General features: G+C 37.7%; 1 protein-coding gene across 3 annotated transcripts in view; it reads right to left on the bottom strand.

The window, feature by feature from the left end:
* Positions 1 to 6192: 6192 nt before the first annotated feature.
* Positions 6193 to 25956, bottom strand: part of RBM44 (RNA binding motif protein 44) — a 44666-nt gene continuing 24902 nt past the window's right edge. For 2 of the 3 annotated variants that reach the window (XM_015433032.4, XM_074010614.1), the window contains 7 exons: positions 25482 to 25610; positions 22561 to 22640; positions 22383 to 22456; positions 20384 to 20669; positions 15426 to 15571; positions 15141 to 15286; positions 6193 to 7143 (listed from right to left, as the gene is read on the bottom strand). In XM_015433032.4, the coding sequence (XP_015288518.3) occupies positions 15163 to 15286; positions 15426 to 15571; positions 20384 to 20669; positions 22383 to 22456; positions 22561 to 22640; positions 25482 to 25610 (839 nt within the window). In that variant the 3' untranslated portion in view covers positions 6193 to 7143; positions 15141 to 15162. Of the gene's footprint in view, positions 7144 to 14386; positions 14862 to 15140; positions 15287 to 15425; positions 15572 to 20383; positions 20670 to 22382; positions 22457 to 22560; positions 22641 to 25481; positions 25611 to 25956 lie in introns of those variants that run through there. The other variant, XM_045368023.3, reaches the window with a different exon arrangement.

Here is a 25956-nt window from a genome sequence, read left to right as displayed (position 1 = left end):
AAACACCATCTGTATGTCACCATCATCAAAGACCAAAGGTAGATAAAACCACAAAGATGGGGAGAAACCAGAGCAGAAAAGCTGAAAATTCTAAAAATCAGAGTGCCTCTTCTCCTCCAAAGGAACGCAGCTCCTCACCAGCAACAGAAGAAACCTGGACAGAGAATGACTTTGACGAGGTGAGAGAAGGCTTCAGACAATCGGTAATAACAGAATTCTCTGAGCTAAAGGAGGATGTTTGAACCCATCGCAAAGAAGCTAAAAACCTTGAAAAAAGATTAGATGAATGGCTAACTAGAATAAACAGTGTAGAGAAGTCTTTAAGTGATCTGATGGAGCTGAAAACCATAGCACAAGAACTACGTGACACATGCACAGGCTTCAGTAGCTGATATGATCAAGTAGAAGAAGGGGTATCAGTGATTGAAGATCAAATGAATGAAATGAAGTGAGAAGAGAAGTTTAGAGAAAAAAGAGTAAAAAGAAATGAACAAAGCCTCCAAGAAATATGGGACTATGTGAAAAGACCAAATCTACGTCTGATTGGTGTACCTGAAAGTGACGGGGAGAATGGAACCAAGTTGGAAGACACTCTTCGGGTATTATCCAGAACTTCCCCAACCTAGTGAGGCAGGCCAACATTAAAGTTCAGGAAATACAGAGAACACCACAAAGATACTCCTTGAGAAGAGCAACTCCAAGACACATAATTGCCAGATTCACCAAAGTTGAAATGAAGGAAAAAATGTTAAGGGCAGCCAGAGAGAAAGGTCAGGTTACCCACAAAGGGAAGCCCATCAGATTAACAGCGGATCTCTCGGAAGAAACTCTACAAGCCAGAAGAGAGTGGGGGCCAATATTCAACATTCTTAAAGAAAAGAATTTTAAACCAAGAATTTCATATCTAGCCAAACTAAGGTTCATATGTGAAGGAGAAATAAAATCCTTTACAGACAAATGCTGAGAGATTTTGTCACCACCAGGTCTGCCTTACAAGAGCTCCTGAAGGAAGCACTAAACATGGAAAGGAACAACTGTTACCAGCCACTGCAAAACCATGCCAAATTGTAAAGACCATCGATGCTAGGAAGAAACTGCATCAACTAATGAGCAAAATAACCAGCTAATATCATAAAGACAGGATCAAGTTCACACATAACAATATTAACCTTAAATGTAAATGGGCTAAATGTTCCAATTAAAAGACACAGACTGGCAAATTGGATAAAGAGTCAAGACCCATCAGTGTGCTGTATTCAGGAGACCCATCTCACATGCAGAGACATTCATAGGCTCAAAATAAAGGGATGGAGGAAGATCTACCAAGCAAATGGAAAACAACAAAAAAAAGCAGGGGTTGCAATCCTGGTCTCTGATAAAACCGGCTTTAAACCATCAAAGATCAAAAGAGACAAAGAAAGCCATTACATAATGGTAAAGGGATCAATTCAACAAGAGCTAACTATACTAAATATATATGTACCCAATACAGGAGCACCCAGATTCATAGAGCAAGTCCTTAGAGACCTACAAAGAGACTGAGACTCCCATACAATAATAATGGGAGACTTTAACACCCCACTGTCAACATTAGACAGATCAACGAGACAGAAAGTTAACAAGGATATCCAGGAATTGAACTCAGCTCCGCACCAAGTGGACCTAATAGACATCTACAGCACTCTCCACCCCAAATCAACAGAATATACATTCTTCTCAGCACCATATCACATTTATTCCAAAACTGACCACATAGTTGGAAGTAAAGCACTCTTCAGCAAATGTAAAAGAATGGAAATTATAACAAACTGTCTCTCAGACCACAGTGCAATCAAACTAGAACTCAGGATTAAGAAACTCACTCAAAACCGCTCAACTACATGGAAACTGAACAAGTTGCTCCTGAATGACTATTGGATACATAACGAAATGAAGGCAGAAATAAAGATGTTCTTTGAAACCAATGAGAACAAAGACACAACATACCAGAATCTCTGGAACACATTTAAAGCAGTATGTAGAGGGAAATTTATAGCACTAAATGCCCACAAGAGAAAGCAGAAAAAATCTAAAATTGACACCCTAAACATCACAATTAAAAGAACTAGAGAAGCAACAGCAAACACATTCAAAATGCCTTCTAGCAGAAGGCAAGATCAGAGCAGAACTGAAGGAGACAGAGACAAAAAAAACCCTTCAAAAAATCAATGAATCCAGGAGCTGGTTTTTTGAAAAGATCAACAAAATTGATAGACCACTAGCAAGACTAATAAAGAAGAAAAGAGAGAAGAATCAAATAGACACAACAAAAAATGATAAAGGGGATATCACCACCAATCCCACAGAAATACAAACTACCATGAGAGAATACTACAAACACCTCTACGCAAATAAACTAGAAAATCTAGAAGAAATGGATAAATTCCTGGACACATACACCCTTCCAAGACTAAACCAGGAAGAAGTTGAATCACTGAATAGACCAATAACAAGATATGAAATTGAGACAATAATTAATAGCCTACCAACCAAAAAAGTCCAGGACCAGACAGATTCACAGTTGAATTCTACCAGAGGTACAAAGAGGAGCTGGTACCATTCCTTCTGAAACTATCCCAATCAATAGAAAAAGACAGAATCCTCCCTAATTCATTTTTTATGAGGCCAACATCATCCTGATACCAAAGCCTGGCAGAGACATAACAAAGAAAGAGAATTTTAGACCAATATCCCTGATGAACATCAATGCAAAAATCCTCAGTAAAATACTGGCAAACTGAATCTAGCAGCACATCAAAAAGTTTATCCACCACGATCAAGTTGGCTTCATCCCTGGAATGTAAGGCTGGTTCAACATACACAAATCAATAAATGTAATCCATCATATAAACAGAACCAAATACAAAAACCACATGATTATCTCAGTAGATGCAGAAAAGGCCTTTGACAAAATTCAACAGCTTTTCATGCTAAAAACTCTCAATAAACTAGGTATTGATGGGACGTATCTCAAAATAGTAAAAGCTATTTACGACAAACCCACAGCCAGTATCATACTGAATGGGCGAAAACTGGAAGCATTCCCTTTGAAAACTGGCATAAGACTGGGATGCCCTCTCACACCACTCCTATTCAACATAGTGTTGGAAGTTCTGGCCAGGGCAATCAGGTAAGAGAAAGAAATAAAGGGTATTCAATTAGGAAAAGAGGAAATCGAATTGTCCCTGTTTGCAGATGACATGATTGTATATTTAGAAAACCCCATCGTCTCAGCCCAAAATCTCCTTAAGCTGATAAGCAACTTCAGCAAAGTCTCAGGATACAAAATTAATGTGCAAAAATCACACGCATTTTTATATACCAATAACAGACAGAGAGCCAAATCATGAGTGAACTCCCATTCACAATTGCTTCAAAGAGAATAAAATACCTAGGAATCCAACTTACAAGGGATGTGAAGGACCTCTTCAAGGAGAACTACAAATCACTGCTCAACGAAATAAAAGAGGACACAAACAAATGGAAGAACATTCCATGCTCATGGATAGGAAGAACCAATATTGTGAAAATGGCCATACTGCCCAAGGTAATTTATAGATTCAATGCCATGCCCATCAAGCTACCAATGACTTTCTTCACAGAATTAGAAAAAACTATTTTAAAGTTCATATGGAACCAAAAAAGAGCCCACATTGCCAAGACAATCCTAAGTCAAAAGAACAAAGCTGGAGGCATCACGCTACCTGACTTCAAACTATACTACAAGGCTACAGTAATCAAAACAACAGAGTACTGGTACCAAAACAAGAGATATAGACCAATGGAACAGAATAGAGCCCTTGGAAATAATACCACACATCTACAACCATCTGATCTTTGACAAACCTGACAAAAACAAGAAATGGGGAAAGGATTCCCTATTTAGTAAATGGTGCTGGGAAAACTGGCTAGCCATATGTAGAAAGCTGAAACTGGATTCCTTCCTTATACCATATGCAAAAATTAATTCAAGGTGGATTAAAGACTTAAATGTTAGACCTAAAACCATAAAAACCCTAGAAGAAAACCTAGGTAATACCATTCAGGACATAGGCATGGGCAAGGACTTCATGACTAAACACCAAAAGCAATGGCAACAAAAGCCAAAACTGACAAATGGGGTCTAATTAAACTAAAGAGCTTCTGCACAGCAAAAGAAACTACCATCAGAGTGAACAGGCAACCTACAGAATGGGGGAAAATTTTTACAATCTACCCATCTGACAAAGGGCTAATATCCAGAATCTACAAAGAACTTAAACACATTTACAAGAAAAAATCAAACCACCCCATCAAAAAGTGGGTAAAGGATATGAACAGACCCTTCTCAAAAGAAGACATTTATGCGGCCAAGAGGCACATGAAAAAATGCTTATTATCACTGGCCATCAGAGAAGTGCAAATCAAAACCACAATGAGATACCATCTCACACCAGTTAGAATGGCAATCATTAAAAAGTCAGGAAACAACAGGTGCTGGAGAGGATGTGGAGAAATAGGAACACTTTTACACTGTTGGTGGGACTGTAAACTAGTTCAACCATTGTGGAAGACAGTGTGGTGATTCCTCAAGGATCTAGAACTAGAAACACATTTGACCCAGCCATCTCATTATTGGGCATATACCCAAAGGATTATAAATCATGCTGCTATAAAGATACATGCACACATATGTTTATTGCAGCACTATTCACAATAGCAAAGACTTGGAACCAACCCAAATGTCCATCAATGGTAGACTGGATTAAGAAAATGTGGCACATATACACCATGGAATACTATGCAGCCATAAAAAAGGATGAGTTCGTGTCCTTTGTAGTGACATGGATGAAGCTGGAAACCATCATTCTGAGCAAACTATTGCAAGGACAGAAAACCAAACACCTCATGTTCTCACTCATAGGTGGGAACTGAACAATGAGAACACTTGGACACAGGGTGGGGAACATCACACACCGGGGCCTATGGTGGGGTGGGGGGAGGGGGGGAAGGATAGCATTAGGAGATATACCCAATGTAAACGATGAGTTAATGGGTGCAGCACACCAACATGGCACATGTATACATATGTAACAAACCTGCACATTGTGCACATGTAGCCTAGAACTGCAAGTATATATATATAAGTGTGTGTGTGTGTGTGTGTATATGTATATATATATATAGAGAGAGAGAGAGAGAGAGAGTGGGCCGGGCGTGGTGGCTCACGCCTGTAATCCCAGCGCTTTGGGAGGCCGAGGCGGGCGGATCACAAGGTCAGGAGATCGAGACCACGGTGAAACCCCGTCTCTACTAAAAATACAAAAAAAAAAATTAGCCGGGCGCGGTTGTGGGCGCCTGTAGTCCCAGCTGCTCGGGAGGCTGAGGCAGGAGAATGGCGTGAACCCGGGAGGCGGAGCTTGCAGTGAGCCGAGATCGCGCCACTGCACTCCAGCCTGGGCGACAGAGCGAGACTCCGTCTCAAAAAAAAAAAAAAAAAAAAAAAAAAAAGAGAGAGAGAGAGTGGTATGGCACTATTCACAACAGCCAAGACACGGAATTAACCTAGATGTCCAACAACAGATGAATGGATACATAAAATGTAGTACATATACACAATGGAATAAAAAAGAATGAAACCTGTCATTTGTGGCAATAGATGGAACTGGCAGACATTATGTTAAGTGAAATAAGCCAGGAACAGAAAGTTAAACACTGTATGTTCTTACTCACGTGGAAGTTAAAGAAAAGTTGATATCATAGAAATAAAAGGTAGAACAAAGGATACTAAAGACTGGGAAGGGGAAGATAGGGAGAGATTTGTGTAAGGATACAAAATCACAGCTACATAGGAGGAATGAGTTCTAGCGTTCTGTACCACTATAGGATGGCTATAATAAATAACATATGATATAATTTCAAATAGCTACAAGTAGGATATTGAATGTTCCCAAGACAAACAAATGATAAATGCTTGAATTGATAAATATGCTAACTACTCTGATTTGATTACAATACATTATATATATGAAAATATTACTATATGCCCCATGAATATGTACAACTACTATTTGGCAATTAAAATAAATAAAATAAAATAAATAAAGAATATTTGTTATTCTGGGAAAAAAAATGCCACTGAACCCGAAGAAAGCATTAAATTGACAGTGGTACTACAGATTAGATGCCTTTATTAAATATAAATACATCAAATATAAACGTTAAATGGCTAATTTTTAATCAAGTAACACCAACTAAACATTGAATGTTATAAACATTTAAAACATTTAAAGAAAATGCAGACTTAAATGTTAACCTTACTATTAATAAAAATGCAACTTAAATATTATATTACTTTCAAAAAGTAAGCAATTAAAGAAACATCTATTCTATATTTCTATCAGATAAGGCATAAAATTAGCCTTTGAAAATTGTTATAACAATACAACAGAACTTTTCACAAAATGAATGCAAGCACTATAGGGAACATTTAAATTTAAGTACCAAAGCACATACAAGTTTACCCTTCCTAGCGAAAATGGCTAACGCACCTGAATGTTTTATACTGAAGTCATAAAAATGCATGAAATGTATCATGACGTAATTTAATTATCTTGGAAGCCTGAAAGTATACACATTCCAAAATGTTGTATGATTCTGAATGTATCTATACAGTTTATCTGTTATCCTATAATCCAATATAAGAGTCTTAAGATAAAGTTCAGGTAAATTACCTTTTTTTATGTATGGAAATCATTTCACAAACATTGATATAACAACAAACCTCTTTCTTGGTCAGTATATTTTAAAAGTGACTTAATAAAGGTTTTTAAAATGGACAAGACCATTTCTTTAGATCCCAAATACGCACCTTGATGTTCTAAACAACAAGATTGAAATAAAAAATTTTAAAACTTATTAAAATTATATTTTAACTTTAAACAAACAGAGATCTTAATATTGTATAGACAACTGCTGCTCGATTTTAAAGGAGGGCTATGAAGTAGAATATTTTAACAGCTTAGCCCATTTACACAACCTAATTACATCATCTTGTTATTACTACTTTTTCCTAAGTGCTGTAGAACATTCTCTGAAGGAGGAGACACACTATCCAAGGAAGTTCTAGAATCAAAAGAAAGGAGAAATCAACAATGATTGTTGAGTATCTTTTGTTAAATACATTCCTAGGCCCTTGTTTTTAATGGTACTATAATATCTTTTAACAAATTTCATTTTTCTTACATCATGGATAGTGAGAATTGCAATTAATTTTTGTGTACTGTCTTTGTATCTAGCAATCATTTTAACTCTAATATTTCTTTCACATGCCTCTAATTTTATTTTGATAAAGAAAAATAAGATATTTTATTTTAAACTTCTATTTTAGTTTCAGGGGCATATGTGCAGGTTCATTATATATATATAATTTACATGTGGGGTTTAGCGTATAGATTATTTCATCATCCAGTTAATAAGCGTGGTACCAGATAGGTAGTTTTTTGATCCTTACCATCCTCCTACCATCTACCCTTAAGTAGGCTCCAGTGTCTGCTGTTCCCTTCTTTGTCCATATGTACTCAAAGTTTAGCTCCCATTTATAAATGAGAACACGTGGTATTTGATTTTCTGTTTTTGCATTAGTTTGCTTGATAATGGCCTCTAGCTTCATCCATACTGCTGCAAAGCACATCATGTCGTTCTTTTTTATGGCTGCATAGTACTCCATAGTGTATACATACACTTCTCTTTATCCAGTCTACCACTGATGAGCATTTAGGTTGATTTCATGTCTCTGCTATTGTGAATAGTGCTGTGATAAATATACACATGCATGTATCTTTATGGTACAATGATTTACATTCCTTTGGGCATATATTCAACAATGGGATTGCTGGCCCGAATGGTAGTTCTGTTTTAAATTCTTTGAGGAATTACCAAACTGCTTTCCACAATGACTGAACTAATTTATATTCCCACCAACAGTGCATAGGCATTCCCTTTTCTCTACAACCTTGTCAGCATCTGTTATTTTTTGACTTTAATAATAGCCATTCTGACTGGTATAAGATGGTATCTTGTGGTTTTGACTTGCATTTCTCCAATGATTAGTGATACTGAGCATTTTTTCATATGCTTGTTGGCCAGGTGAATGTATTCTTTTGAGAAATGTCTGTTCACGTCCTTCACCCATTTTTTAATGGTTTTTTTTTTCCCTGTTAAGTTCCTTACAGATTCTGGATATTAGACTTTTGTCAGATGCACAGTTTGCAAATATTTTCTCATATTCTGTGGGTTATCTGTTTACTCTGGTGACCGTTTCTTTTGCTGTGCACAAGTTCTTTAGTTTAATTAGGTCCCACTTGTCAATTTTTGTTTTTGTTGTAATTGCTTTTGGCATCTTCATCATGAAATCTTGGCCAGAATGTAATTGTCCTACTGTCCAGAATGGTAATTCTTAGGTTTTTCTTCAAGGGTTTTTATAAGTCTTAGACTGTACATTTAAGTCTTTAATCCATGTTGAGTTGATTTTTGTATATGGTGTAAGGAAGGGGTCTAGTTTCAGTCTTCTGCATATGGCTAACCAGTTTTCCCAGCACCATTTATTGAATATAGGGGGTCCTTTCTCCATTGCCTGTTTTTGTTGACTTTGTTGAAGATCAGATTGTTGTAAGTGTGCATTATTTTCTGAGTTTTCTATTCTGTTCCATTGGTTTGTGTGCCTGTTTTACTTATTTATTTATTTATGAGATAGTCTTGCTCTATCACCCAAGCTGGAGTGCAGTGGCGTAATCTCAGCTCACTGCAACTTCTGCCTCCCAGGCTCAAGGGATCCTTCACTTCAGCCTCCTGAGTAGCTAGGACAATAGGTATGTGCTATCATGCTTCGCTAATTTTAATATTTTTTGTGGAGATGGGGTTTTACCATGTTTCCCAGGCTGGTTTTGAATTCCTGGCCTCAAGTGATTTGCCTGCCTCTGCCTCCCAAAATGTTGGGATTACTGGCGTGAGCCACCTCCTCCCCAGCCTATTCTGGGTATTAACCCCTTATCAGATATATGATTTATAAATATTTTCTCAATCTGTGGGCTGCCTTTTCACTCTTTCGATAGTGTCCTTTGATGTTCAAGTTTTTGATTTTGATGAAGTCTAATATATGTATCTTTTCTTTTGTTGTCCATGCTTTTGTTGCCATATCCAAATCAGCGCTAAATCCAATGCTGCGAAAGTTTTCCACTGTTTTCTTCTAAGAGTTTTATAATTTTAACTCATGTTCAAGTTGTTGATTCATTTTAGTTGATTTTCGGATATGGTGTAAGGTAAAGGTCCAACTTCATTTTCCATATGCTTTTGAAAATTGTTCTTTTAGGGCCTGGGCACGGTAGCTCATGCCTGTAATCCTAGCATTTTGGGAGGCCGAGGCGGATGGATCACGAGGTCAAGAGATCAAGACCATCCTGGCCAACATGGTGAAATCCCGTCTCTACTAAAAATACAAAAATTAGCTGGGCATGGTGGCGGATGCCTGTAGTCTCAGCTACTTGGGAGGCTGAGGCAGAAGAATCGCTTGAACCCGGGAGGCAGAGGTTGCAGCAAGCTGAGATCGTGCCACTGTACTCCAGCCTGGGCGACTAAGCGAGACTCCATCTCAAAACAAAAAACAAAAAACAAAAACAAACAACCCCCCCCCCACAAAAAATTGTTCTTTTAGTAATTGCCCCCAAATTTACAACATGGATTCTTTGTTCTGATATCAACTGGCATATGTGTAGAAAAATAATTAATGTAGCAGTCCTGAGACTGCCATCCTTAGAAAGACCTGCTTGCAAGGTTGGCCCCTGGCTGGTATCTAGGAACTTGGGATTTTGGGGTGGGGGTTCCCACCATTTCCAGAAGTGATGAGTGCCTCATTATACTAAAACTGCTATACAAACAGTGTGGTTTATGCTGAATTGCTGCTCCCTGACAGCCTGGAGCTACAGTATGTGCTAGGCAGAGGGCAACTACATGACCAACCCCCAGTAAAATCCTTGGGCACTGAGTCTTCAATGAGTTTCCCTGGTAGACAACATTTTATAGGTGTCACAATTCATTGAAATTAAGCACATCTTGTGTGATTCCACTGGAAGAGGACTCTTGGAAGCTTGTTTCCTCCAGACTTCACCTTATGTACCTTTTTCCTTTGCTGATTTTGCTTCATATTTTGTTGCTGTAATAAATCATAGCCATGAACACATCTATGTCCTGAGTTACGTGAGTCCTCCTAGCATATAATGAAGCTTGGGTGGTCTTGAGTACCCCCAACACAGAGCATCTTACTCTCTTCCCAAACTGCAAGGTGTTTAGAATAGTAAGAATACTTAATCCCCTCTCAACTTATGTATTAGTATTATCATGTATTTTAATTACATTAGAACCTATAAAAATCATTATTTTTGTTTTCTACCGCCAATATTGATTGAGACCTACCACATATTTACTCTTCGTTGATCTTCATTTCTCCTGTACCTCTGACCTTTCATTTAAAATCACTTTTTTCCCAGAGAACATTCTGGTATTTTCTTTTTTTTTTTTTTTTTTGAGACGGAGTCTCGCTCTGTCACCCAGGCTGGAGTGCAGTGGCCGGATCTCAGCTCACTGCAAGCTCCGCCTCCCGGGTTCACGCCATTCTCCTGCCTCAGCCTCCCGAGTAGCTCGGACTACAGGCGCCTGCCACCTCGCCCGGCTAAGTTTTTGTATTTTTAGTAGAGACAGGGTTTCACTGTGTTACCCAGGATGGTCTCGATCTCCTGACCTCGTGATCCGCCCGTCTCAGCCTCCCAAAGTGCTGGGATTACAGGCTTGAGCCACTGCGCCCGGCCTTGGTATTTTCTTTAGAGTAGGGCTTCTTCTAAAGTAACAAATTATCTTAGTTTTTAAAATTTGCATGATAATTAGTTATTTTACATTTATTTTTGAAGGCTCTTTTCCTGGGTCTAGAGCTTTGGGCTTGGATAATTATTTGGTGACTTCTGTTGAGTGGGAGTCAGCTGTGAATCTAACTGTTGCACTCTTAAGGTAAACTTTATCCCTCCAGCTGCTTTATAGTTCTTTTAGGCTTTAATTTTTCAAGCAGTTTTTCTCTGATGTACTCATGTCATGCTGAAGGCTGCAGTGGCTGTGGCAACTTCTTAAAATAAGACAACGATGAAGTTTGCTGCATCAACTGACTCTTTCATTCACAAAAGATTTCTCTGTAGCTTGAGATTCTGTATGATAGCATTTTACCCAGATTAGAACGTCTTTCAAAATTGGAGTCAATTTCCTTAAACTTTTTTTTTAAACACCGAATGGGTACTTAATCCCCTCAAACTTTGCCACTGCTTTATCACCTAAGTTTATGTACTATTCCAAATCCTTTGTTGTTATTTCAACAATGTCCACAGCATATTCACCAGTAGTAGACTGCATCTCAAGAAAGCATTTTCTGGGCTGGGCACAGTGGCTTACACCTGTAATCCCAGCACTTTCGGAGGCTGAGTGGGAGAATTGCTTGAGGCCAGAAGTTTGAGACCAGCCTGGGAAAAATAACAAGATCCCATTTCTACAAAAATAACAAATAATAAAAAAAGAAAGTACTTTCTTTGCTCATCCATAATAAGGAACTTCTCATCCATTCAAATTTTATCATGAGGTTGCAGCAATTCAGTCATATCTTCAGGCTCCACTTCTAATTTGAATTGTCTTGCTATGTCTACCACATCAGCATACTTCCTCCACTGAAGTCTTGAACCCCTTAAAGTCATCCATGAGTTGGATTCAGCTTTTTCTAAACTCTTGTGAATGTTGATATTTTTACCTCCTCTCATGAATAATACATATTCTTAATGGCATCTAGAATGGTGACTCCTTTCCATAAAGTTTTCAATTTACTTTGTCCAGATCCATTATGGAATCAGCTATGGCAGCTATAACCTTATGAAATGTATTTCTTAAATATTTAAGACTTGAGTCAAAATTACTCCTTGATCCATGGGCTGCAGAATGGATGTTGTGTTAGCAGGCATTAAAAAAAACCCATTAATTTCCTTCTACATCTCCATCAGAGTTCTTGGTGACTAAGTGCGTTGTCAATAAGCAATAATATTTTGAAAGAAATCTTTTTTTTTCTGAGTAGTAGGTCTCAATGGTGAGCTTAAAAGATTCAGTAAACCAGCCTGGGTAACATGGTAAGACCCCATCTCTAGAAAAAAAAAAAATTATCCTGGCATGGTGGTATGTGCCTGTAAACCCAGCTACTGAGGGAGGCTGAGTCAGGAGGACTGCTTGAGTCCAGGGGTTCAGTAAACTATGCTACAGGCTAGGCTCAGTGGGTCATGCCTGTAATCCCTAGCACTTTGGGAGGCTAATGTGGGAGAATTGCTTAAGGCCAGGAATATGAGACCAGCCTGGGCAACATAAGTGAGACCCTGTCTCTACAAAGAGTTTAATTTTTTTTTTTTTTTTTTTGAGATGGAGTCTTGCTCTGTCGCCAGGCTGGAGTGCAGTGGTGCGATCTCAGCTCACTGCAATCTCTGCCTCCCAGGTTCAAGTGATTCTCTTGCCTCAGCCTCCGGAGTAGCTGGGACTACAGGTGCCCGCCACCATGCCGAACTAATTTTTGTATTTTTAGTAGAGACAGGATTTCACCATGTTGGCCAGGATGGTCTCGATCTCTTTTTTTTTTTTTTTTTTTTTTTGAGAGGGAGTCTGGCTCTGTCGCCCAGGCTGGAGTGCAGTGGCCGGATCTCAGCTCACTGCAAGCTCCGCCTCCCGGGTTTACGCCATTCTCCTGCCTCAGCCTCCCGAGTAGCTGGGACTACAGGCGCCCGCCACCTCGCCCGGCTAGTTTTTTTTTGTATTTTTTAGTAGAGATGGGGTTTCACCGTGTTAGCCAGGATGGTCTTGATCTCCTGACCTCGTGATCCGCCCGTCTCGGCCTCCCAAAGTGCTGGGATTACAGGCTTGAGCCACCGTGCCCGGCCTGGTCTCGATCTCTTGATCCGTCTGCCTCGGCCTCCCGAAGTGCTGGGATTACAGGTGTGAGCCACTGTGCTCGGCCGAAAGGTTGAAATTTAAAAAGAAAGTAGCAGGGCATGGTGGCGTGCACCTACTGTAGTTCTAGCACTTAGGAGACTGAGGCAGGAGGATCTTTTGAGTCCAGGAGTTTAGGGTTGCAGTGAGCTATGATTGTGTCACTGCACTCCAGCCTGGGTGACTGCAAGACCCTCTCTCTAAAAAAAGAACAAAACCCAAAAAACCTCCATGCTATAAACAGATGTGTTGTCATCCAGGCTTTGTTGTTCCATTCATAGAGTGGAGGCATAGTAGATTTAGTGTTAATTCCTAAGGGCCCTTAGATTTTCAGAATGGTAAATGAGCATCAGCTTGAACTTAAAGTCAACAGCTGCATTAGCCCCTAACAAGAGAGCCTGCCTGTCCTTTGAAACTAGGAATTGACTTTTCCTCTCAAGCTGTGAAACTCCCAGATGGCATCTACTTTCAGTAGATGGCTGTTTCTTCTACACTGAAAATCTGCTGTTTAGTGTGGCTACCGTCATCAATTATCTAACCTAGATCTTCTGGGCATCTTGCTACAGCTTCTCCATCAGCATTTGCTGCTTCACATTGTACTTTTGTTACAAAGACGACTTCTTAGAATGATACATTGGACTTTGGGGACTGGAAGAAAGGGTGGGAGTGAGGTGAAGGATAGAAGACTACACGTTGGGTATAGTGTACACTGCTCAGGGCTTGGGTGATGGGTGCACCAAAATCTCAGGAAAAAAAAAATAGATGGCTTATTTCTTTAAACCTCATGAACTAACCTAACCTTCTGTTAGCTTCACACTTTCCTTCCTCAGCTTCCTCTCCTCTCTCATCACCTTCAAATAATGGAAAAGAGGTCCTTGCTCTGATTAGGCTTTGGCTTAAGGCAACGTTGTGGCTGCTATGATCTTCTATATAGACTACTAAAATTTTCACCATATTGGCAATAAGGTTGTTTCACTTTGTTATCATTCTTGTGTCCACTGGAGTAGCATTTGTAATCTCCATCAAGAACTTTTCCTCATTGGCTTCCCAACAATGAACCACGTGGCTAACTGGTACAAAAGGCCTAGTTTTCAGCCTGTCTTGGCTTTTGACATGCCTTCCTCACTAAGCTTAATCATTTCTAGCTTTCGATTTAAAGTGAGCATGTGACTCTTTCTTTCACTGGAATACTAACAGGTCATTGTAGGGTTATCAGTTGGCCTAATTTCAGTATTGTGTCTCAAGGAATAGGGAGGACCAAAGAGAGGGAAAGAGATGGGGAAACAGCCAATGAATAGAGTGATCAGAACACACACATTTATAAAAGTTGCTGTTTTATATGGGTGCAGTTCAAAGTGCCCAAAAATAATTACAATACTAACCAAAGATCACTGATCACAATCACCATAACAGGCGTCATAAAAGAGTTTGAAATGTTGTATGAATTACCAAAATGTGACACAAAGTGGGTACACATTGTTGGAAAATGGCGCTGATAGACTTGCTTGATGCAGGGTTGCCACAAACCTTCGATATGTAAAAATTGCAGTATCTGCGACTACTGAGGGTAGATAATACAAGACAATGCAGCTTCCATCTTGCTCTCTCTCTCTTGCTTAGGGGAAGCCAGCTGCCATGATGCAAAGACAGTTGAAGAGCCTTATGGAAGGGCCTGTGTGGTGAGGAACTGAGGCCTCTTGCCAACAGACATGTGAATGAGCCTCCTGAGAAGCAGATCCTCTGGTCTCAGTGAAGCCTCTGAATGACTACAGTCCAGGCCAACATCTTGACTGCAACATGAAAAACCCTGAGCTAAAACCACCTGACTAAGTCACCCCTGAATCCTGATCTGCAAAATGTGAGTTTATGAGTGTTGTTTAAGCCAGTCAATTTTAGGGTAATTAGTTTTGCATTAGTAGTTAATTACAGTATGCTTGTTTTAAAACTTCATGTTATTTTGTGATTATATTATTATTTTAAATTTAATTTTTTTATGTAAAAATAAAATGAAATCAATAGCTTATAAATTTTAAGTAATATTCAAATATGAAAGAATATGGTTGCTTTACCTCTTTATTGTTTTTTGAATTCCTAACTGGAAGCAGAGTTTTTCAGAAGAGATGAAGTCATCTCCACGATAGTATTAATAGATAAGCCATTCAGAAAACCTTTATGTCTTATTCTCACTTCCTGAAGCGCATTTATAATATGGTCTCTATGCAAAAGGAAAACATACATGAATATTTATTTGTCTTTTCCAAAGGAACACATTCTGAATATATCTAAGTTATTAACTTGAACTGTATTTTTACACAAAAGTTTTAAACCAGTTAAAATATAATTTTGGTTATTACCTGCTGACTTCTGGATGCAGTTCAGCCAGTTTCTTTATGATCTTGGTAAAGCTACGAAGGTTCAATGTATTTGGAGGTATGAATTGAACAGGTGTATCAGGTAATAATTTAGCAGATTCAATCTGCTTACAATTCTTCTTGACACCCTAAATAAGCATTTAAAAAGTTTTCTTAAAATCAGTAAGGACCATTACATAAAGACAATACAGCTTATTCAATAATAATATATTTGAAAATTAAAATAATAAAATAAAAACTCCTTAAAAGTTTACTTTAACTTGGGATTATTTGTATCAATTGCATTTACTTGGGCTATGTTTCAGGGCCATATACTACAAAACACACCCAACATTTTTTCTTTCTGATAAAGTATACGAGGTTATGTCTAAATAAGCCTTTCTCAACCAGATTTCTCATCTGAACCACAGAACACAGAAAATGATGTAACTACTTTCTCAATTCTCCCAAAGATAGGATATAACTAGTTTCATTTTAGATGCATAGGAGAGAGATTCATTCATTAAATAAACGTTTTAGGCTTAGGGCATTAAGGCTTAATTCTCTTAACCAACCTAAAAAAGGCTACACAGTAATTAGAGATATTTTACGTCATATTTACTATATGCTGTATGTGATGAATACAAACTGTATGCCCAGAAGTGCAGTATATGCTGCGTGGGAAAAACTATAGTGATATAAAACAGAGCCCTCTCCATTTGCGAAGAGACAAAATTGAAATGACCAATTAGTTACTGTTAACAATGCAAGTAGGCTATAAATTGTAGAAAACCACTGTAAATACCATAAGAGTTCAACAAAGGAAGGATTCCGACTTTAAAGCCTCGATGAAGTCAGGGCAAGAGACGTAATATACTGGACCTTTTACATCAGAACGTTATATCTTTCACTTGCTTGTTTATTGCCTCAACTCCCTCACTAGATTTAAGCTCCTTAAGAGCACAGATTTTTGTCTGTTTTGTTCATTGTTGCTTTCCCAGTGCCTAGAATAGTGTACACAGTTGGTATGTAATAACTATTTGTTTAATAAATAAAAAGTTTGGGATACAATAGTTTAAGTGACAGTTGAAGTAAGTGCTCTCCAAGAAAGAATATGCTCTCTAAGAAAGAAGTCAAATTATTGGTAAGTAATAACAACAACAGCTAATGTTTTCTGGGTACATCTACCAAGGTAGGCACTGTTCTAAAAATTTTTCTGTGGTAAGCTCATTTAAACTCATCAACATTTGTGAGGTAATGGCTCTTATCTCCATTTTACGATAAGGAAGCTCAGAAATGGAAAGGTTAGGTTACTTTTCCAGAGTCACATGGTGAGTAAGTGGCAGAGCCAGGTTATGAATCTAAGAGTGTTTATTAATCACTATGATTCTGCTTCTCATTGTAGATAATCAATATTTTCTAAATGAATGAATAGAATAAATAAATGTGGAGTATCAGAAAAAGAACAATGGAACAAGAAATTGCCAGAAAGGAAAGAGAACTTGGATATTAGTTTAACAAAGATGGTTACAGGAACTTCCTGATCCACATACTCCTACCAATAGCCCGTATGGCCCTCTTTATAACATCCCTCTCCCAACCCCATGGCCCACTGCCACGGCTGACAGGATCAAGAGTGTTGCTGCCTGAGCTAATGAACATCAAAATCACAGCCTGGATCAATTCAATTTCCTGTCTAAAGCATGTGGAATTAGCAGGGTGTGGTGGCTCACGCCTGCAATCCCAGCACTTTGGGAGGCCAAGGTGGAAGGATCACTTGAGGACGGGAGTTTGGGACCAGCCTGGGCAACATAGCATGACCTGGTCTCTACAGAAAAATACAAAAATTAGCTGGACATGATGACACACCTGCAGTCCCAGCTACTTGGGAAGCTGAGGTGGGAGGATTGCTTGAGCCCAGGACTTTGAGGCTACAGTGAGCTGTGGTTGTGACACTGCACCCCAGCCTGGTGACAGAGTGAGACCCTGTCTCAGGAAAAAAAAAAAAAAAGACTGAAATTAGAACATGAAGCAAATGAATTAATCAGATCACAGGGACTTGAATTGAACATATAGAGTTAGAATCAAGCAAAACAAAGCCAAATGGGGGAAGAAAGCAGTCATGAGCAGAGAAAAGCAGTGTGTAGAGAAAGGGGAATAAGGGGAATAAGCACACGGAGAGCAGAGGCAGGAGACCACATGTGCTACACAAGGAGGAAAGCGAGAGCCACAGATCCCACACCTACAGCTCAGGGCCCCACGCAGCTTCGCTGCACTTTGTTTCCTTCCTTCCTGCTGTAGATTGAGGCTATGTACCAAGTAAATCAATCCCACACATGAAGGGTCACTGAGATGAAAGGAAAAGTTTCAAGAAAGGGATGAACAGTGTCAAACAGGCAAAGTAGTCAAGAGGAAGGCAGATGAGGGAAAGACAAATAAAAGGTCACTAGTGCCTTATGAAAAGGGCCGTTTAGGTAAAATTTTAGAGACTGAAGTCAGATTATCAGGACAACAGAGAAGAAAAGAAACAGACATTGAATATAACCTACTTGATTGAGAACTTTGGCAATAAAAACATAGGACAGGCTGGGTGTGGTGGCTCAGGCCAGTAATCCCAGCATTTTGGGAGGCCTAGGCGAGCAGATGACTTGAGGTCAGGAATTCAAGATGAGCCTGGCCAACATGGTGAAACCAAATCTGTACTAAAAACACAAAAAAATTAGCCAGGCAAGGTAGTAGGTTCCTATAATCCCAGCTACTCAGGAGGCAGAGGAAGGAGAATTGCTTGAACCCAGGAGGCAGAGGTTGCAGTGAACTGAGATTGCGCCACTGCACTCCAGCCTGGGCGACAGAGTGAGACTCTGTCTCAAACAAATAAAACAAAACAAAACAAAAAAACAAAAACAAAAAACTCCCCAAAACAAAACAAAAAAAACCATAGGACAAATAAGGATGGTAAAGTTAGAGGAATGCAAAGTCAAGTGAAAATCCTGTCAGGATTAGGAAGGGCTGTGCCTGACTTTGAGTAGAGGCTAAGGTCTGTGAGTGGAAGTGGAGTTGCTAATGGTATAGAAAAGGAATGTGGTAACTCCAGGAATGAGGAAAGGACTGGATAAAGGACACAGTTAGAAGAGATCCCTTTCTCTTATTAAGGGAAAAAATTATATTCATTTATTCAACAAGTATTGATTCTTGTGCTGATCTATGGATTCAAAATAATCCCAGCAAAAATCCAAGTAGGATTTTTTTTTTTTTTTTGTAGATAGGTGAATTATAAAAGTATACAGCAAGGCGAAGAGACTAAATAGCCACAATAACTCTGAAAAAGAATAAAGTTAGAGGACTCATTCTACCTGATTTCAAAACTTACTATGAGGCTACAGTAATGAAGGCAGTGTACTACGGGTGGAAAGAGACAAAACAGTTCAACAAAACAGTTCCAGTCTAGAAATAGACTCACACAAACATGGTCAACTGATTTTTGACCAAGGCGCAAAGGTAATTCAACAGAAATAGGATCATCTTTTCAACAAATGATGCTGGAACTATTCCATATGCAAAACAGAAACAAATGCAAATAAGCAATAACGACCTCAACAAATACTAGAAACAATATATAAAAATTAACTGAAAATCTCTGTGACCTGGGATTATGCTAAGATTTCTTAGCTACAACACTAAAAGCATACATTATAAATAAAAAAATTAATAAATTATACTTCATAAATACTAAAATATCCCTATTCTGAGAAAGACACTGTTAACGGAATGAAAAGACAAGGCACAAAGTGAGAAAAATTATTTGCAAATCGCCTATCTGGTAAAGGACTCAAAATCAGAATATTAAAACACCAAAATTCAGTAATAAAATAAACTGAATAAAAATGGACACAACATGAGCAGGAATAAAATGCCAACATACACAACAACATGGATCAATCTCAAATGCATTCAGTGAAAGAAGCCAGGCTAACAGGGCTATACAGTATAATTTCATTTATATAATGTTCTGAAAAAGGTCAAGTTTTAAGAATAAGAAACAGTGGCTCAAGCCTGTAATCCCAGCACTTTGGGAGGCTGAGACGGGCGGATCACGAGGTCAGGAGATCGAGACCATCCTGGCTAACACAATGAAACCCCGTCTCCACTAAAAATACAAAAAAATTAGCCGGGCGTGGTGGCGGCGCCTGTAGTCCCAGCTACTTGGGAGGCTGAGGCAGGAGAATGGCGGGAACCCGGGAGGCGGAGATCGCGCCACTGCACTCTAGCCTGGGCGACAGAGCGAGACTCCGCCTCAAAAAAAAAAAAAAAAGAATAAGAAACAGATCAGAGCACCAGGTAATTTTTTGGAACGATGGAACTGTTCTGAATCTTGATTATGGTGGTGCTGATTTGCCTATATGCATTTGTCTAAAGCTACAGGCACCAAAAAGTACTGAATTTTACTGTATGTAAATTAAAAAAAAAAAAAACATATGGAACACCTATGGGATTCCAGGCAATTTGCTGAGCAGTGGAGAGAAAAGACTGAACGAGGCAAACTTTACCACTTTTCACAGGGTGTTTACCTCAGTAACAGAGACATGAGAATATATGAAAATAAAATGACTACACTTTATGGTTTTAACAATTATGAGATAAGGTTAGCTGTGAAAGAAAAATCAAGATGAAATTATAATTAGTTACTTATAGAGTAGTAATAAAAAGACGGTGAAGGATTGGCAAAGAGCCTAGTTAAAATGAGTTTTTCGTTAGCTCGGTCTACAAAGATCTAGATTTCCCCCCAGGAACAACTGGAGTTGTACAAAACCAGGTTAGGGTGGATTCAAGGTTAAAAAAAATTCAGATTAATGCTGTCATTCCCATTTCAAGACTGCATATTGAAGTTATTTATTCTACAAAGCTACTTACAGCAATATGACATACAAAGACCATCTAAGGGATCTATCAAAAACACTAACCTGGTTGGAAGGGAAAACCTCACTGTCTTGCTCAGATCCCAGCTGCCGTGGTCTAGTTCTGGGCAATCTAGAAATGGAGAAGGCTGAGTGGATTTCTTTGTTGGTGCTTTTCTCTAAATTATTCGAACTAATTCTATTCCCATTTTTGGAGGAAAGTGGTGATGTATATTCTCCAAGAATTTTAACAGGCCGCACATTTACTGACTTTCCATTTATTTCTATCCCATTCATTTCTTTCACAGCTATCTTTGCATCGCTGTTTTTTGTAAAAGTAAGAGATGCATATCTAAAACATAAAAGCAGAAAACCAAAAGGTTGTTAATGACTTCAAATTACATCAAACTTAATTTTGTAACTACGGACGCAAATACATTTTTCACAAGAATAACTGCTTTTAAAAATAAAAAGGTTGCTGTACTTACCTTGGGATTAGGAAGAATATTTATTTAGGATAACTAAATAAAAACCAAGTTAAAGATGGGAAATAGAAGAAAAGTATTTCTTACACATTATCTCCTATTAATTTTATATTAAAATCTAATGTAAAATATGCGCAAAGCTAATATATGATAGAGTTGCCGAGATTAGTGGTCTGGGGACATCTGATTATCCATAACTAAAAAACCTTAAAACTAATCCCTATGTATAAACATAAACTTCAGATAACTTAAAGGCTTAAATGTGAGAGGCAAAATTTTAAATATTTAGCAGAATATGCAACAGTGTATCTTTATGACCTTGTAGTGGGGAAATACACAGACAAAAACAAAGAGTTGGAAAATCTAATCAGAATTTTAATCATATACACAAGAAAGTTGGGCAATAGCTATTCCTATAAAAGCATCAGCCTTAGACAGTGTCAATGGAAGGATATACACCAAATCCTGGGAAGAGTGGCTGTTTTCAAATGATGAGACTATGGATACATTTTTATAAACTCCTTGTATTTTTGCATTTAACTGTATTTTCTAAATTTCTACACAGAATGCAAAATACTTCAAGTAAGAAAAAAACCATAGTTCTTAAAAAGTATTCAACAAGATACTAAAAGAGTCTTTCACATGAAGTAATGCTCCTAAGATTACAATACTACTTTAATGAAATGTATTAACATCATATCAACAGGTCAAATAATTACAGCTAAACAATTATCTTACAATTATATGACTTCATTTAAGACACACATTTTTAATAAATTGCAACCCCAACTACAAATAGGATCCTTTCTTAATTGATAAAAATTTTATATCTGAAATAAACAGCTATCACTTTTAATGATAAAACAGTAAAAAAAATTCCATTAAGCTATGGCCATTGTTATTTAATACTTTTGAATCATCTGGCAATGTCACAAAACAGAAAGTAGCAACATACATACTCAAAGTAACTATATGTAAATAAGGTAGCTGTCTACCTAAAATATATTGAGTGTCAACTAAAAAGTAATTGAAATCAGAAATAGTAAAATGAAACACAATTTTCTGAGCACCTACTATGTGCCAGGCTTTATTCCTAGTGTTTCACATATTTTACTTGTAATAGTTTCACAGCAATGTTGTGAAGGTAGTATTATTATGCTCACTTTATATACAAAGAGGCTGAGGTACAGAAAGGTTAAGTAACTTGCCTAAATTTATTAACCAAGTTGTTGACAGAGCTGGGAATTGAACCAATGTTATCTATTTCTGGAAGCCGTTCTTTTACCTAATGTGCTCTACTTCCCTAAGTAATGGCATGTAGCAAGATAAAGTATACAAAAATCAATAACCCTCCTGTATACCATTAACAAGTTACAAAGTATAATGAAAAAAAAGATCTGGTTAAGAACAGTATCAACTCAAGACTGCAGCTATTTGTCCATGTGTCCCCTTTCCTGGCCTGTGAAACCCTGTGAGAATAGCCCTTGACTTTGTCACCACTGTGGCTGATATCTGGTATAGAACCTTTGGCAAACAGCAGACACATAATAATGCACATTGATTAAAGTTGGGAAACACACCTGTAATTAGTAGAAGAATCATAAATTGAAATTTCAGAAACTTGGTATTTTTGGAAATGAGACCTTAAATCGGCCTAAAAGAAGAGAAATAAAAGTTTGTGAAGGGTAGAAAAGTACAACAAAATATGAACAACTAATAAATTTGAAAATGAAGCTCAAAAAAATAATCCTGGTATACCTCAGATACTGAAGGGCAGAGGCCACCAACATGTATCAAATAACCTTTATCTCTTTGTGAGGGTTCAACATTCTTCATTTCTGCTTAGAGAAAAACATGTAACAGAAATGATCCTTATTGTACTGATATGTTTCAGAGAAAATGTGAACGCTGTTACATATTTTATGCTTCCTTTTTACTAACCCAAAGTTTATTATAAAGTTAACAGCAACTATCAGCACTTCTAGACTGAGGACTAATAGCCTGCCGTATAGTTTTAAGATTTCTGGGCCTTAATCACATCATCTTAAAAACTAAAGAGGTTGGGTTAGTTAAGTCTCTTGTAGCTCAAAAATGGACAAATTACATCTAAACAAAGTAATCAATTACTGTAATTGTTGTTCCTCAGTATCCCTGGGGGACTGGTTCTCAGACACCCCAAGGATGCTCAAGTCCCTTATGTAGAATGGTATAGTATTTGCACATAACCTACACATATCCTTCCGTATACTTTAAATCATCTCTAGATTAGTTATAATACCTAATAAAATGTAAATACTATGTAAATATTTGTTATACTGTATTGTTTAGGTAATGAGACTCCTAAAAAGTCTGTACATGTTTCATACAGGCTTTTAAAAAATATTCTCAATCTGCAGTTGTCTTTCATTTGTCTTTGGTTCAGAGAAGTGCTATCTAGAACACTGGACACACACAGGATTTTAACTCCCTAGTGTTAATGCTGGCTAGAGCTAGTGGTCTGAGAGCTCTCATTATGCAAATTCCCTTGCTGGGGAAACATCACGCCAAGAAAACCTTTTAACTGGACAAGGATCAATAGCAGGTATTATAATATATAGCTTGTAATAATGGTAAGGGCACACAAGAAAAAAAGCGGGGAGACAACTTGAGTTAGAAAGCATGATTTTCCAAACTACAAATACTAGGATTAGGGATAAATTTTTTTCTTGATAAAAAATTTCAAAATTCTTAGAGTACATTTTCATAGTCTCTATTGTGAAGAGAACTTGAAACCAAAAAGGATCCACTGAATAGAGATTCAAATTACTAGCAAATACCATACCTGGCACATAGGGAGAACACAAATATTTGCTGAATGAATCCTTAAAGTAGCTTTTATTTATATGCTTTACAATTTTTATATAGTAATAGGCGATATGGAAATTTTATTTTTTTCATTAAATAATAATATATAAGAGTAGCTTAACACTTATCCAGTGTTTCTGGTGCTCCAGGCAATATGGCAAGCACTTTATACACATCATCTCATGTAATTCTCACAACCACGCCACAAGGTAGCTATTATTATTTTCATTTTGCAGATAAGGAGGCTGAGGTCTCAGGAGTTTAGGTCACAAGTATAGTAAATGGTGGTGCTGGAATCCAGGCACAGTTTGTCATCGTTAGATAATAATACCCAACCTTCATTAACTTATTTCATTTGTTAACCTCTTTGAATCATGATGTATTCTATAGAGAAAATAGCAAAACCACCTACCTTTATATTTTTACATTGGAGTGAGGAGGGAATAATGAGCTACAGTATAGTAAAAAAGGGTAAATAAGAATCAGAAGACATACATTATACCCATCACCTCACCTTTCACTACTTCAACACAAAATAGCTAATGAACATCCAATGGGCTGCATGCCGTACCTGGCACTGGAGATAGGGAGTAAACAAAACATATAAAAATCCCTGAGCTCACTGAGCTAATGAGAGGATGAGAAGGCAGTCAATATATCAGGTAAGCAAACCATACAGTGTTGTGATAAGTGACATGAAGAAAACTAATGCAAGGGAAGAAAAAACAGAATAAAACTAGATGATATGGGGCTGGGTGCAGTGGCTCACGCCTGTAATCTCAGCACTTCAGGAGGCTGAGGCGGGTGGATCACTTGAGGTCAGGAGTTCAAGATCAGCCTGGCCAACTTGGTGAAACCCTGTTGCTACTAAAAATACAAAAATTAGCCAGGTGTGGTGGTGGGCACCTGTAAGCTGAGGCAGGAGAATCACTTGAACCTGGGAGGTGAAGGGTTGCAGTGAGCCAAGATAGTGCCACTGCACTCCAGTCTGGGGTGACAGAGACTCTGTTTCAAAAAACAAATGACAACAACAAAACCCCAAAAATAGATGATATAATGCTATTTACTTTAAATTGCATGTGTGTATTAAATATATACATAAGAAAATGCATAAAAATAGTCATTAAAATATTCATAGTGGTTATTGCAGGTTGGAGAAACCAGTTAATTTTAATTTTCCTATATTTTAAAATGTTATTTAAAAAACCATAATAAGCATTATTTAGACAAGCAGGGAAAAAACAATAAAACCAATGCTGATATGGAAAACAAAAGAAAAATCCATAGAAGATACAAAAAAAAATAAGGAAAGGTAGCATAAACTTACCTAGAAATGATAGAAGGGCAATAATCACAGGTACTAGAGAAAACTATAACTATTCTAAGCAATTAAGGACTATCTAAAAATGAAAACATCCCTAAAATTATTGAAATAAGAGAAAGCAAATAGTTTTCATCATTAACACCAATTTGATAGATTAGTACTGGTTGCCTGGTGGTAACTGGGAAGCTGGTTTTATTCACCATGTACCCACGCCTGGAAAGAGGAAAATGATGCCCTGCAGGAGTGCTGATGTTGGCCTTGAGCAAGAGAAAGAATGCGGGTATCTACCTGTTAACTAAATCTTGGATTTAAGCTTTTAGCAGTTTTTTTTCCTCTTTAAAAAACTGACCTCCAACTGAACAATTTCTTCATTTTTTTATTTATAAAGAAAAGCCAAAACAGGAATAAAATATTAAAACAACTCAGTTGCCCATCACAACACAGAAGCAGGTAAGCACTATTTTACAAATAATCTAGGTTAGGATTTCTCAGTAAATTCTTGAGAACCAACCTAGTGTAAGATCCAAATTCCATCTGTCTTGTTCTATTTGATTTTCTTGTGTTCCTGAGATGTCAACTCCTGTCAAGTTCTCTTTAGCATCAGACCAGTCTTCACTCATCTCTTGGTAATGTCTGCAGTCTAAGACATTAAACACAATGAGCTATGAATGACATATAATGTCCAACACACTGAAAAGTTATCTAAAAACCATGGATGAATCAGCATGATGATGACTACTAGAGTTTTAGGTATAAATCTAAAGATAAATATTAGCAAAATAAGAGAACCAAGCACAAAGATTCTCTGAGAAGAGATTTTCAGTAGCCCTTGAATAAAAAGTTGCTTTCAGTCTGAGTGATCTGTTTCCTAGTTTTCCTTTAATTAAAACACTATTCCCAGCTTATTGAAACCCTTAATTTTCAGCATTTTGAATTGTCCTTTAGTGAAAAAGACATATTATCTTTATATATGCAATAACATGAAA

The sequence above is a fragment of the Macaca fascicularis genome, chromosome 12 (genome assembly GCF_037993035.2).
Source record: "Macaca fascicularis isolate 582-1 chromosome 12, T2T-MFA8v1.1".
NCBI lineage: Eukaryota > Metazoa > Chordata > Mammalia > Primates > Cercopithecidae > Macaca > Macaca fascicularis.
Note: the sequence above shows the minus strand (reverse complement) of the source record. Positions and strands in the feature narration are given on the sequence as shown.